Source organism: Falco peregrinus, chromosome 5 (assembly GCF_023634155.1).
Source record: "Falco peregrinus isolate bFalPer1 chromosome 5, bFalPer1.pri, whole genome shotgun sequence".
NCBI lineage: Eukaryota > Metazoa > Chordata > Aves > Falconiformes > Falconidae > Falco > Falco peregrinus.
Window position 1 is genome coordinate 23808694 of NC_073725.1, and position 16004 is coordinate 23824697.

Below are 16004 nucleotides of genomic sequence, written 5' to 3' on the forward strand. Positions count from 1 at the left end.
CATGCCTAATTAATTTCACCTTTAGGAGTTACAGACTGAGAGATCTGGTGATCTCTGGTAAATAATTTATATAGTGTATGTAATTTGATAGTGAGAAGATAAGAGTGGATTATTCAAGAATATATTGATGGCCTAGAAATTCTTTGACCTGTAACCTAATTAAAGAACTGTGGTCCTAAAGATTGCATCTGAAGGTTATTTGATGGCTAATGATTTCAGTCCAGTTTATCATGGAGAAGTGTCCGAGAAAACATATATTGATATTCTAAACAGACAAGGCTAGAATAAAATATCATTTGCCCAGAATGCACTTGTGTTTCCTCAGGAAATTTCATCAATGAAAATTGAAAAGAAAAATAACTCTTTGAGGATCCCAAATTTAACATACATCTGCAAGACCATAATAGTTCTGGTGGAATAACTTTCACAGGATTGGCACCACAAGATAAAGCAGTGACAGCAGTAACTGCCTACCAAAGGCAGTTAGGAGCATGCTATCTCCTTAATCGAGCTTCTTGTCTATGCAAAACAAGTTGAAAGGAGTAACCAAGAGAAAGAAACAAAAATAGAGCACAAGAAATTCTCGTGTTCACCCTGTCGACAGTAGTGTGCAACATCCCTTTTCTAAAACAGTAGTATTACAACTTGAAAAATTAAAACTGCACTATTTCAGTGAGAACTGTTGTGGCACTAGAGAACATTATCTTGTTCATATCTATGCAAGATTACATCTCAATAGCAGCTCATATTTAAAAACCACAGGATCAAAGAGCAATTACTAAACCCTGCCTCATTCTGGCTCCCAGCCTCTAGATAGCATCTCTGTAGTAGGCTGGTACACTGCAATACAACACCAAGTAGCAAAGCTGGTTCCAAACAAGCCAATAATATCACCATAGCACGGAAGCAACCTAATCACATTGGCAGCACGCACCATGCTTGGCCTAATTAGGCTTGCTGAGAAAGTGCAATTTGTTTCCTAAGCTAGCCTTGAATGGCCCAGCATGGCAAGTATTGCAAAGCGTAGGGATGCCTACGTTTTCTTCTGCTGAATGTCCAGTATGTTAAATTCTGATATGGCTGAAAGCAAGTCCAGTCTTTATGCTGAGGGAGAAGTAGCAGTAAATATTTACATTCTGTTAATGCCCAAAAAAACCAATCCTTGTTCTAAATGGTTTGTAATCTAAAGACACAACGTATTGGTAGGGTTTGCAGATGCAGCACATATATAAAGTTTGCAGAGGTTGGGAAATTTTATTTCAGAACAGGGGTTTCTTGTCTCTGAGATTCTTGATACTTAGTCAAGTATCAGAGAAGCCGAGTAGCAATGATACTTCTGTAGGCAACTATGAAAATCTCAGCATGTGTGAAGAGGAAGTAGAGCTGAATAAATATTTACCAACATATTTTCATTGTCATTGAATCTAGAAATTCATGCTGGTGGAACGGTTGCTTTGTATTTACTTCCTGAGAAAACAAATACCATTACTTTGTGTTCTCAAGAGTGTTTACAGGAAAAAAGTTACCAAAACCACACATACAAAAGTGTATTTGCTTGTATACACCCTACAAGGATGTGCACAGCAATCAGGAAAGCTGTTTGTGGTTTGGGAGACAGTCAAATGCTAGAAACAGTAAGTTGGGACTTCTGTTTGTGATTGTCAAACATTATTACAAATTATGGCTCTTTTGTCATAACAATTCTGTTACAATAGTGGATGTTTTGTCATAACAGTATCATGGATCTTTTGTCGTAACAAACAAAAATATTGCTAAAATACTTTATATAAAGTAATCCATCAAATAATTTTAAATAATGGACACTTTCATAAGAATCTAGCTAGCTGACTTTCAGAAATGGTCAGGACCTATAAATCTAATTAAAATCAACAGTTGTTTTGCTCAACTTGGGAAACTGTGACCTCCAAGGGTCCTTGTGCCTGACTTAATTCTTGATTTTAAAAGGAAACTAAATCTGATAAGTAGGTTGCTTAGAAAGAACAACTCAGTAGACCCTCAATATAATTTTAATCTTTATTTTGGTAATTTTATATCTTTCGATTTTTCTAATGAGAATACGTTATGTTGTGTTATTCAGGGTGTTTGATAAAAGAGACATTCTTTTTCTGACTGTATACACGCCCCTGCTAAGAGAACATAACAGTATTTGCTTGAGAAAGATTTCACCACATAAGTCCTAGAGTGATGACAAATAAAGTCCTGTATAGTTTGATGTTAGTATACAAACATTATTTTTTAAAAAATAAAGCAAAAAAAAAAAGTCAGGCAGAATGTCAGACTCAATGTTCCATTGTGATGTTTACAAACAATATATCATCCAATATTTTGTATGATATATGAACAATACTTTACCTTGAAAATTATAATTCCTTACATGAAATGGGGACTCGCAAATATAATTTTTTAGATGCCTATTTCTAGTATCACTGTTTGATGCCTTGTTCTCATAATAGCATTTCATTGTGCCCTTTTTTTGAGTTCTCCTCAAGAAATATAGTGCAACAAAGGAAACTTGCAACCTTTGCATAAATTAATAATGCTTTTACTTTGCAAGACACAGGCAGCCTTAGCCTCATCCTGTCTTGAGTTCAATTATATTGTTGTTACTGCAGAGAATGAGATGGAGTGGCATTTCTTTCAGAAGTAGTCTGCCAATGGAGCTTGTATTCATGCTTCCAGTTTTTCAGTGTGCAGATGGTAGTATATATAGTATAGTGTATATAAATAGCTGGGTTTATTGATATTGGTAGATAATAAATCGTATATATATATAAAAATATGTCTCTGAGTTTATAATTTATATAGGTAGTGTGTGTGTATATATGTGTGATTATGAAAGGGGCAGCTGCACAGAGGATAAAAATCCTGAGCAGATTCTCATTATTCTATCCTTTCCTCAGTCATTTTCTCCGTAGATGATCTCCTTAAAGTAACTCATGCTGATCCACTCTTACAAGAAGGTACATATCTGTAAACAGAAGCAGCTTCTCAGGGAGATTTGCAAAACTGTAGAAACCATAAGCACTGTCCTGTGTACTGTAGGTGGTATGATTTCTGGGGTTAAATTAGCTTTTGGCCCTGTAAACCTGGAAAAAAAGTTTAAACGTACCAGCATCATACAACAGAAGCCACAGTGAGCTTTTATTTCATCTTATATTCTGAGGACTAGAAAATGAAGATGAGTGAAGCATATTTAAATCGGCAAACATTCACTCAAATAGTGGTTTGTTGACTGGCTACATAAGAGTAAGACTTCCATGCATTCTGTTCAGTTTAAGATGGTAAAATAGCTGATGCATATATCGTGATTTGTCTCATTTTACTCAACAGTTTTTCTGTTGCTTCTTTTACTTTCTCCCTGCTTCTCTGTTTTATTTTTATATTGTTCTTCTGTTGTCCAAAACTGAATAATTAACCTTCAATATTTAAAGGGCTGCAACACTGATAAAATGAGACGTACGTTCATTTTGATGATATTACTGAAAAACCTTAACATTTCCTTTTTATAGTTAAAGGCTTTGTTCAGATGAAATAAAGCTGTTTGCTTTATGTCATCCCTGGCTAACAGTGGAAACAACTTAGTGTAGTCTTAGCCTTTTCACAGCAGAAACAGGCAGTTAGTGAACCATCCATTTGGCTACAGTTTGTAATATTCCTTTGGTTGTGCTAGGAAAGCAATGAAGCAAGGCAGCATCCCTGTTTCTGATGAGAAGAACTTAACAAAAACCAGTTGTATGCTTCATTTTAGGGTATCGTAGTAACTTCATCTAATGTCAAAACACAATTGGTTTATTCAGAGCCACGTGGAAGGACTCACTGCTGGGAAATCAGCAATTAGTCCTTCATGCGGTTATGCAAAATCTGGTTTTATAACTGCAGCACAAACAAGGTTACAATTAGACATTTATCCCCAGAAGTTCTGAACAGTCTCTCAGCTTCTGCCAGCAGCTTCATCCTGTGAGTTACGGTGAAGTAATCCACAAAGGCAATTAAATATCAAGATGTGTTGTCAGTCAAGAAAGGATGAGAATGCATTTTTTTAACATTATTCTTTCTTAAGGATCAGTTGTTTAAGATCAGACATTTTCATTTCGTTTCTAAGAAGAAACCTTTACTGAGCAAGACAAGGGACCAGAATCTGTTTAACAGTACAATAGTGACTAGCACTTCTGTTTATCAGTGCTGGGATGTTACCCTGCCACTTGGGAGAACACTCACAATATTGATGTGCTGAGGGTTTGGGATTTTTCCCCTCCATGGTCAGCTCCATTGCTTGGGATTTTACCTTCACTTTAATTGTGTGCTTATTCTTTCATTGCAGATGGATTTACAATTTGCAGGACTATGTAGGCAAAGACCACTGAGCCCACAGATGGTAGGTAGGAGCAGGTCAACAAATTAACTTCACGTGCAAGCTAAGCCTTACAACTTTATTTCATATAAAGAACACTTAATCACAGAAGTTGTCTTGGCAATGGCAGATTCGGGTTGTAAGATCTGAGATCCCTAATCTCAGATATCTTGAAATCCTAGGATGCTAAAACAACACCAACAGATTAATCAATGGAAAATATTCAGATGCATTTAAAAATCACTCTGAATTTCCTTTAAAGTTAGAAAAAAATAATTTTTTTTTTTTAAATTTAGTCAACATCAGGAAGCAATGACAATCTGACACTATCAAGGCTCCTGGAAACACTGCCGTTTGAACAGGGCCAGAATTAACAGTCTTGATATTTTAATTCGAGGTAGGCCAAAGCCCTGTCTCTGTAAAAAAGCTGAGGTCTGAATTTACATTAAACATCTTGGTACAATTTCCAGTGTCACATCTGCGCTACATCTTGTGCCTACATCTGGAACCTGTACCTCAGACAGATACAACCAGGTGTCATTTATTTTAACCAGTTGTGCTCTGCAGCTTACTGTGCCTGACTCCCTTAGAGGTCATGGAGCATTTACAAGGGGGTCCCTTGATTTAACCCTTGGACTTTCAAAACTGTCTGTTTGTTGTTTTGCATATGACACCTGTTTTGCAACTCCTTTGTGAACAGTTAGTGCTTGCTTTCAGTTGTACGAAGTATAGAAGGAATCGTGAAAGTCATGTGCATAGTCAAAAAAGAACCCAAATCTATTAAAATTACATACTTGTAGCGTGAGGACTTTGAGAGAAATGTTGGTTTTCCCCACAATGTGTTTGACAGGTGGGATTGTTTGTGAATTTGAGTCCAAACATTGACAGAGTAAGAAGCCTCTTCTGCTGTCTCAGAGAAGCTGTGGATGCCCCATCCCTGGAAGTGCTCAAAACCAGGTTGGACAGGGCTTTGAGCAACCTGGTCTAGTGAAAGATGTCCCTGCCCGTGGCAGGGGGGGTGGACTAGATGATTTTTAAAAGGTCCTTTCCAACGCAAACCATTCTGTGGTTGTGTGATTCTTGAAGTACCTTGTGGAATAAGCCCCTGTCACATGCTATTCCTGAACTGTCCTTTAATATAATCTGAAATAGCAGCATTTGCTAGAAAGGAGCAATGCCTCCTCACTAGGGAAATCCCTGGAAATTAAGTAGTCTGTACTGTGGTACACCAGTGTCCCAAGCCCATGGCATGGTCTTGTTTTATTTCTTGAGAAAATGCCAATGTATCAAAACCATAAATTGTCTTCATAAAGCACCAGCTTTTATGATACTTTAATAGGACACATTAGCAAGGCCCAGGGAGAATTTTCATACCAAAATTAGAGGAAGAGGGATCTGGCTTGGCATCAGGACAGTCATACAGGGTTTGAAGAGGGGATCCAGTTCCAGTACTCCTCCTTGTGTGTGAATGAGTGAGACAGCGGTTAGAATATTTAGGAGACGGTACTTGGAGAAGGGGGAACTTGAAAGGGGAAGCTTGAATCTGGGTTTAGCCATATCAGAGATGCATGCCATAAAGAATAGCCCTGTTGGTTAACTAGAAACAGGTGGATGTCTCTTTTTAAACCAGACAAGATATTACTTGATTTTGGTATAAAGTGTAAAAAAAATCTTAACATCTCAGTAAGTTTCAGAAAGTGGGAAAACTTTCCCATTCAGATTTACCCTTGGCTCCTATGGTAACACCCCTGAGGTCATTTGTTCATTTGTCCTTCTGAAACACCTCTCCCAGCTGAGTTTTCCCTGCTCCATTCCTGACTGTGTGCATGTACAGCACGCCATGTACAGAACGATGTGTGACACACATTAATACATATAGATAGCCTTCTGCTTCTGACCTTACAAACTGTCCACTTCAGCACTGTCATTCTATAAAATGTCCAACTGCAGTCCAAGAAATGCATTTTAAATGTGAATGCAAACATTTCTATTACTGATAACACCAGCGCAGCATTTTTTGCTTTGCTGGAATTAGGACCTTGATAGTTAAAGTTACATTGGAGTAATGACACTCCAAGGTCACGTCCTTTACTGACATGGCAAAGGAAGGAGAGGCCTTTGCTATGTTTCTGCTGATAAAATTAAGACAGACTATCCCTTGTGCTTGGTGAGATATGTTCAAAGTGAAATAATTTATTTGTGACCCATCAATATTTTAGGTCACCAAAAACTGGGTGAAATTTACATGTTGCACTGCATGAAAGTTGTATTTAATTCACACTGGAAGTCAGATTTTAGAAAACATTCTGAAATCTGATAATGATGTAACTGAATGCCTCCCTCCTCGGTGACGAGCTGTATTCTCACATGAACAGTAAAGCAGCTGCAGTTCAGCTAGGGACACCTTAAAAATAATAATAAAAGTACTGTGATCTGCAGAGAGAAACTCCCAGGAAATTCCAGTTTGGAAGGCTAACTCACAACCTCTGTCTGAATGTGCTCCATCGTGCTTCAGTCATGCTCTGTAAAATGGGGGTAATAATCTTTATTGATCTGTCTACCTTTTAGTAATGCATTAAGGAGAACTTGAATTATATCTTTACAACGTTTTGAACGGTTCTGATATATGCAGCTCTTACAATACAGCTTAGTACCGGGGCTTGCCATTTTACCAGGTCCTCCCACAGGACAGCTGTCCAGCCTTTCTTTATGGTTCTCTGGTCTTCCCTTCCAAACTTCTTTTACCTGGGAAAGTTTGGTAAATTGATGGTTTTGGCACGTACCGCACGTTGGCTGAGCTGCCGCAGGTAACCGGGTGCATTCTCTTCACCCAAGGAGTCAGCTGAAGCTGCGGCGTTGCACCTCACAGCTGCGCCTGCCTGGAGCGCACCACTGGGCTGTGACCGCTGCAGGAGCGGTCACTCGTTAGCATGTTGTTGCTTGATTGAGTCGTAGTTTAGCCTAATAACAGAGGGGAGAGGGTGATCCTCTGGTGGGAGCGGCCTGCCCCTCCAGCTGTGCTTGGGTTAGTTGGATATCATGGCATGCTCTCCAAGATTGATACTGATCTTTCTTGAGGATGGATTTTCTGGGGTGGTTCTGTATCACCTGTGGTGAGTTGAATAAGCAGAGATCTTCACAGATCCCTGTTACACTTCACAGCGCAGTTCATATGCATATCCTTGTTACATCTTTAGCAAGAGAACTGGGAGTTGTTCCTCTAGGTCTGCACTCTCAGAAAGTAACTTAGTGGCCTGCCCACAAAGCCACTGATGTGGCTGACCAGTTTTAACAAAAATTGGCAGAAATAGAGAACTAAAAAGATTATTAAGCTCCTAAATGGAATGAGAATCAGCGGATAAGACTGAGGAAAGCTACCCTGTTACTGTCCCCACTGAGGAAAAAGAGGGAGAACCTAGCCATGATCCACTGTATTTCTCAGCAGCCAAGTAGGTCTACACTAGTCAATGTATGTGATAACAGACACAGGCAGCTGGGGTCATACTGGTGGGGGACAAAAAGGACATGTGGTGCGGTGGGTGTTAAGGGTAAAGAGGAGGAAGCAAAGCTTCTGGAGAGGGAACACTGGAAACCTTACAATGGGTTAGATGTTTTCTGGGGGCCTATGATAAAGTCAGTTATCCCAGATATGTGGTGAAGGAAAGAGAGATGTGTTTTGGTTTTGATTGTGGGATTTTTTCTTCTTTTTTTTTACTTTTCCTGTTGCAATAATCCTATGCATCTAGCTTCATTTGTTGTTGTTTGCAAAGAAAAAAAAAAGTTCAGTTTTATTCCCAAGTTTTATCAGAAGTTTGTTTCAGGTGCTCTAATACTTGTAAAAAGTGTATTCTGACAACATAACTTTCTTCAACCTAGCAGCTTATTGACTGACAAGCTTTCTTACAGCATCTGTTTGACATCTCATCCTCATATTAGTTTTACAGGCACATTCACATTTTAGGAAATCACTGATTCTCAAGTCTGAGATGTCACAAGTGTCTCTTTCTGCAAGTACTTGCCCCAGAAATGTTAGCTAAAATGTTTTATCTAACACCAGCCCTCCCGTTGTGTTGCACTACTTAGTTGTCATCCAAAAGAAGCTGCATTTTTATGAACGTATCTTAATAAGCAGTGGCCCGAAAGGCACCAGTATCTCTTTGTGCCTCTCTGAGATCACATGGGACTAACAGGAGGTTGCCTAGCGTACTAGGTATCAGTAAATCAAGGAAAATTACATAAACACCTCAGTTCATAGTTAGTAACATCGTACAGATGAGTTGTAGAAAGAAAGACAAACAGGCTGATATTTGCATCTGTTTCACTCTGTGTTCAAATGAGAGGTGAGAACAAAGCATCACCCAGGGGCCAGAGCATGGCCCAGCATTTGGTTCATACACTCTCAGCCACGGCAGATTTGTGGGACATGACAGTGGACAGTGGTAAAACATGCAGGTGATATGTGATGCAAGAAGTGAGTGTGAAGGAACACTTCACACCATGAAGAAACGGTTGTTTCCCACCTTCAGCCCATCCTATCTGTCCCTCTGTGCTTATTTCACCTAAGTTTGATTTAACATGCATAAAATAAGTAATTATGTGTAGCGAGTATACACGGCGTGTGCGCATTTTCCTTTTATATGTAATTTCTTCCAGATTATTGGAACAATCCCACTGATGCCTAATCCAGTCCCCTCCAGCCAGGCAGCAGGTGGAGCTCAGGGACTTCAGGTACAGCCAATAACTCCACAGTTACTGACCAACGCCCAGGGTCAGATCATCGCTACCGTCATCGGCAACCAGATACTGCCAGTGATCAATACCCAGGGAATAACACTATCGCCGCTCAAACCAGGCCAGCAGGTAAGGTGTCTGCAGCCTGAATGATGTTTTGAGGAATCAAAACAGATGCACAGAAATCTTCTGCTCCTCACGGACTCTCTTGTGGCTTTTCTAAAGCCTCCCACATCTTTATCTTTTTTGATAACAACAGATGAATTCAATCATACATAGTATATTAGTGTGTATTATATGTGGAGTCATTATATCATGTATTCTTATATAATTTATTGATATATTCAGAGGTTAACCAGTTATTCATTTTTTTTATTATTTTAAAGGTCAATATAGGGCCAACTGAGAAATTCCCTGCAGTGAAAGCGCAGTAGGAATATGAGACAGAGGCGGCCTGTCTGGCCTATGAAGTTCCTTGGTTAGTGGTCAGCAAGTAGACAGGGCCTTGAAATGTTTTGGAACGTGTGGAGAAAAGAAAGAAAAATGTAAAACATACTAGTCTTCACTAGAAAAATGGATGTGATTCTGCATATCTGCATAGACAGAAAGTATTTTAGGGAAATTATTACTCAGTGTAAGGCACCAGGTGGCTGACAGACTTCAGGATGGGTGCAGCAACTTCACCGAGCTCCAAAAAGATTTTTGTAGTTCTTTTTTGAGTACTCTAAAGTCAAATTCATTAATTTTGTCTGCATCTGTAGAGCCACCTTTTTTTCTCTGAAAGAGAGGAAATTGAGGATGGAAAAGACGTGAAATGTGATTACCAAAAAGGTACTTACAAAGGTGTCACTCACTTAAATGTTCGGCTTAGCATTCCTATTGCTGGGAGTGCTTGTTTGGTAGTCCTGCCTACACTTCCAGTCACAGGTGTCAGCCTTTTGTATGTTTCTGGAAATCCCTGGCCCCTCTGAATTCCAAACTGATGATTTTTTCCTTCTCCCCACCCCCTCCAGCCACCCCACCCCCCCCACCCTTAAATTTAGTAGTAGAAAGCCATTGGATCTGTAAGATGAGTTTTTTGTTTGTTTTGAAGATGTTTCACATCCAAGTGGTTACATACTCTTTTTTCCTATCCTCTGTAGTATCTAGCACAGGCATTTGCCAAAGCACTTGTCATTTATCTAATTCTGTTTTTTTTAATGGGACCAGACTTCTACTACTGACAAGTGCTTTTGCAGTTGTTGCATGTACGTGGTTTCAAACAAACCGGGAGGGATGGGAGAGTAGGCTCTGTGTTCTCCAGCATGGGAAAGCCAGACAATGGAATAAGAGACTCAGCAGTTTACAGTAGATTTTCTGGGGTGGAGTGTGAGGTGAGATGTTTCTTTTTGAGTCCCCTGAATTAATTTCCTCTGAAGAAATTACATCTTTCCCTCCTTTATGGGAGAAACTCTTGAAAAGCATAACAATCCTGGCATTCCATCTGAAACTGAGAAACGTAGAAGTAAAGATGAGGATAGAGGTCCTGCATTATTCCCTGAGACCTCTTCACCTGCAGAGCGCCATGCCTTCTGATTCCTGTAGCAAAGCAACCTTTTCCAGGCAACATCTACCAGCAGTATCAGTGGGTAGAGAAGGGACAGAGGTGCGACCTTTCTCTGCACAGCTAGTGGCACTGGGCTTATGTAAAGGCATGCACTGTGGCTGAAGAGTGCAGAATGAGCAGGGTTTTTTACGGTGGAAAGTCACTGTTTAGCCATCTCGTGTTGTAGTGTACTGGTTCACCCAACCTTTGTGGTCATGTGCAATGATCAGCTGGCAGAGGCTGTCGGTCAGCAGAGCTCTGGCTAGGTCCAAGAGCCAAAGATGTGCCCCATATTATGCTGGCCTGCCCAGCGGTGCTACGTAGGGAGAAAACATTATTTTGCCAAGATCAGCTTTGCAGAGTCCAGCCTGTGCCTGTCACACAGAGCCCTGAGGTCACGGAAGGTGCAGGAAGGGCCACCAAACATCACGGCGCCTCCTCACCTACACCTGTTGGAGCCTGATCAAGACAGTGGTTTTGATTTGGAGGGGCACAAGTAGTGCAAATGCTATACGAAAAAGTAGTACACATAATTTTTATAGGAATCGCAGGAAATTATTTCTATGTATTTGTGCTCCCTCTACTGGCTCTTCTGCTTTTACTGAGGGAAGTCAGAGGAAATTTTGCCATTGATTTCAGCGGGAGCAAAAAAGACCTATGAGAGCCAGATTCCTCATAGGAATAACGCTGATGGACAGTCAAAAGCAATTGAGCTAGTACTATACAAACTGCCATATCATTTGAAAAGTAAATAAATTACCCAAAGGATAAGGAGATCCTAAATTTGTCTTATTGCCCAGGTAAAGACTTAGCCAAACTGTAGTGTCTGGCTAAAGATAACATATTCAGTCATGCATTTAAAACCTTTTTTTTGGAAGAACCAAGTGCTCAGACTTGGAGGGCTTAGCAGGAATTTCAAATATTTTTGAAAATGGTGTCACTCACTCAACATCTGGTGTCTTGTAACTTGATGAAAGAATCTTCAGAAGGGGGAATGAAGAGCACAAGACAAGTTTGGGAAAAGTTTTGAGACTGTCACGAAGAAGTAAATGAGGAAATAAATAATGTAGTAAAATGTTGCAGTTGCAGATGATCCTAGTTTAGCTTTCAACTTGTCACTTGGAAACTAAGTACTGCAGGAGAAGGAGAGGTGACTGCAAGCGATGATAGTAAGCTGCTGCCTGTTAGCTGAGTCACAGCAGTTGAACCTGTGTAGCCTGTTTCAGCTGCTAAGTAATGCATGCTAGTGCTTACTTTTTGCTTGAAGACTTAAATGCCTCAGATACTGTTTTTAGTCAGCTTTACTTAGGTAGACTACATGTGTTATTTATTCATACAGCTTTTTCAAACTTGACAGACTAAAGCCTCAATGTCTCATGGAAATGAGTTCATAGTTTACTTACATGTAGTTTAAAGCACTACTGTGTTGTAAATAAGTTGCTTTTTAATGTACACAAGCTACTCCATTTTAATCATATTCCTCTTTTTTTTAAGAACAAATAGATGTTTCTGATTCATGTTTCTTAAACTGCCCACAGTAGGGATTGTTCCTCTTTACATTTCACTGAGTAATTAAAGCTTCAGTGTTTTCACTGTTTTCCAAGATTTTGCTAAAATCTAAGTAGCAGCATCTATGTGCACACTGAGAATTCTCCTAGAAATCGTAGTGGCTTTCTAAAGCAGGCAGCTGTTTGCACTCCTGTGGTAGTCTGTGTTCTTTTTATCTCTGTTCATAAAGAAGTTTTTCTTTGCCTTTAATAAATGTTACTGCGCATCTCCCAACCATTTCAATTTCAACACTAATCTCTTTGAGATTTTATGACCAGAACAGAATGCCATGATCATAGAGAGGATGCATCACTGTTTTACATAATATTATATTTTCTGTCTTTATCTCAATACAGCCTAACATCCTGTTTTTTCTATCTTTGCTCATTGAGCAGCTTTTTCAATAAGCAGATGTATCCACTGTGATACGCCTTTGATTCCCTGATTAAGTCACTAAAATGATTCCTTTTAATGTGAACCACTTTGCACATATCAACGCTGAATTTCATCTGTCATAGAGGTCCCCTGGCATGTTGTAAACAGGATCTGTAAGTTGTTCATGGTATTCTGAAATAACTCCATGAATTCATGTGTTCTTCCTGCTGATTCAGCTTCACCACTGTCCACCATCTTTTCCTGCTGCTTCCTAAAACCATTCAGAAATTTGGTATAAACTCTTTGATCCCTGCTTGTAGTCTCCTTTCTTGAAAAAGGATGATTTATCCCGTAATTTTATCTTTCTTGCCTTTTTAAGCTGTTTATGTCTCATAATAGAAGAGTACCTTGTAACCTTAACTTTGCACTTCCTCCATGCCTCTCAGGAGGGATTTCATCAAAATCCAGGTTCTGTGGCTAAATGCATATTTTTTTTCAAGAACAGATGAGCTTGTTGCAGCAACTTGTTAGCATTGTTATTTGCTATCAGATTTGAAAACCTTGTTTTAAAGTGATCTTTCATATCTTTAATAACACATGCTGACACCAACACAACTGACAGAAGAACTTGAACCACAAATTGGAGTCTTACAAAATTTAGGAAAGGATTCACCTTGCTCAGCTTAGTCATAGAGCAATTAGGTATGTGGTGGAAGGTAGTTAACTAGATTTCCTGTAGAGACAAAGAGACATAAACAAGGAGACATATGCATGTCCAACAGGCAACTCAAGCTGTTGAAATAATTTTTAAATAGGCTGAATCTCTAATAAGTATCTCAAGGTATCTGTTGTCTCTGTTGATGTGGGAGGGGGCTAGGATAGCTATTTTAGGATAGACAATTAATTCTTAGGTGTGTGAAATTTGGTAAGAAGAATCCAGCTGCCAGTGATCTCTAGGGCTCAAAACACATTCTTGCTTATGAATTCCTTAAACAGCTTTCCTAATAATTGGTGTTTTCATAACGATTTGCTTACCCATACCGAAGCAACTTCTACACTTTCTATTGTTCTCTGGTGTACCTCATCAAGTGGGTTCTCTGCTTGTTGTTGTCTGGCTCTTTTCTTCTACATCTTAGGTTCATTAAATCAGGCCTGTAGTCCCACTTGTCCCCAGTCGTGTTTTATCTACACTGCCTGCCAGAACTTTTCATATTTCATCGTGTCTTATAGCACTACCAGCTTTGAGCTTCTGCCAACTCTAACACAATAAAACAAGCTCCTAGGCAGAATTTTCTTACGTAGTCAGTTCCCCATCTTCATTGTCATTGGCTATCATGCTCCAGATTAACTGTTGAAAAGACAGAGATAGCTCTCAGATGGGTCTGTGGTCATGCTTGTACATCTGCTTTCCAAATTTCATGCCAGACATTTTCTTTCTGCAGTCTCAACCTACTGTATACACCCTATCATCTCATTATCACTGCTCCATGCAATCCCTTGTTATTCTCTCCCATTAAAATCTAACCAGCTCTCAATCATTTTCTCTCTGCAGTGCTCTTATTGCTTTGATGCTGTCTTGTTTTATGAGAAAAGCACCCTTCTTTCACTGTTTGAATATAGCCACTAAGCTGTGTTGTCTCAATGCAACTTTATTTTTCTTTTGCTTTTTGTATGACTTTCAGTGATGAGGGTGACAATTTTTCTCACTTCTTTCTCTTTTCCTTTACCCATCAGCATTGCATAATTCCATTTGATCCCTGGATAAATTTACTAGCTTTTGGAAAGTCAGGATTACCAGACTATTTATTAGTACAAGGGACTACATCAGATTTTCCATGCCACAGCATGAACACTTGACTTGTACCTTATGTCTCTTCCTGAGCAGTTTTCTTTGTGGTATCTGCACTCATAGGAGTAGGGCATCTCAAAGCAGTGTAAGGGCACCACGCCACTGGGAGTAGGAAGATACCACTACGTTATTTGTGTCATTCTAAGGAGCTGAGACACAGAGTAAAGCGCCCATCACTGTAGGAATGTTGCTGTTACCTTTGAATTATGCGTTTGCCTACACATTTAAGTCTGTTACTTTAATATTGACATTATATCGTTCCTGATGGGGGTCACAAAAATGACTGATACACCCAATTTGCATATAAAAATGTATCTTCTACAGAAGCCCAGCTGTGTCCTCTACCTCATTCAGCGAGCTGAGAGACCTTCAGTTACAGTGTATGCTTTGAACATAGCTCTTAAACCACAGAAAGGCTTTGAGAGAACTTCAGCAGATGCTGTCAAAGTCCTGCCCCCAGTTATATCCACAGCACACCAGCACTTCTTTGCTGTCATCTTCGTTTTTGAGCTCTGTGCACAGCCTGTGTGAACTCCAAAAGCTTTATTAATCTAGTTTCCAAACATACCTATACTGTCAGTCTAAGCAGTGTTTATGCTATATATACTATACTATATACTGAGAGAAAAGATACTTACTAAGTATCAAATAGCTTTCATATTCAGATTCATGTATTCCCTTAGTTGATTAATCTAAATTAGAGTGATGGGGTACAATATTTGGGAAACATTTTGGCAGAGTTACCTGTGAAAGTGATTTGGCATGAAGCATGCGGATATGCATAACTTAATCTCTCCATTTGCTAGAAGGTTTAAGAAAACATTTTTGAAGCTCACGTCTGGTCATGCAGTATGAGTAGGTTTGTGTGCAAGACAGAATTCCTCTGCCATGGTGCTCTCAAATCATACAGTGACCATAGCACACTGCCCCTCTTCCTCAAAAAATAATGTATGGCACATTTTGGGAAACACACACAGAGCAGAGAATTCCGTTTACAGGAGAAATGGAAGCATGAAACACTTAAACTACTACTTCTGCAAGGCATTATCGTGGCATTTCAAAGTGTTTTGAAATGTCTTTTTTTATCAACCTATTTATTTTCCAGCACCTTCCATGGACTTTAGTCTTTACTAGAGCTAATGTCCATATTTTCCAGGAAGAACTAGCTGGCATCAGATAAAATTGAAAATCTTTATTTGTGTCATAAAGGCGATTGTTTAAAATGTATTTCTTACTTTTTGTACCACTCCTCTTAGTGTCGTTTCTTCTGCCCTTTTTGTTACGCTTGTCTTTTTCACCTCTGTCTTCCCTAATTTGTTGTGTTACCTCGTCTCTCAGATTTCCTTTTCACTGAATCATAGAAAAATAGGACTGGAAGGGACCTGAAGAGGTCATGCAGTCCATCCCCTCCCCCTAGGCAGGATCAACTGTCCCTATATCATTCTTGACAGATGTTTGTCTAACCTGGTCTTAAAAACCTTCAGTGATGGAGGTTCCCTGACATCCCTAGGCAACCTAGGCCACTCTCCTTAGCATTAGAAAGG

At 39.5% G+C, this 16004-nt stretch overlaps 1 protein-coding gene across 1 annotated transcript in view; it reads left to right on the forward strand.

Moving 5' to 3' along the window:
- Nucleotides 1–16004, forward strand: part of POU6F2 (POU class 6 homeobox 2) — a 253430-nt gene that overhangs the window by 216686 nt on the left and 20740 nt on the right. Inside the window, exon 6 of the mRNA XM_013298398.3 lies at nt 9026–9232. Within this exon, the coding sequence (XP_013153852.1) occupies nt 9026–9232 (207 nt within the window). The remainder of the gene's footprint in view (nt 1–9025; nt 9233–16004) is intronic.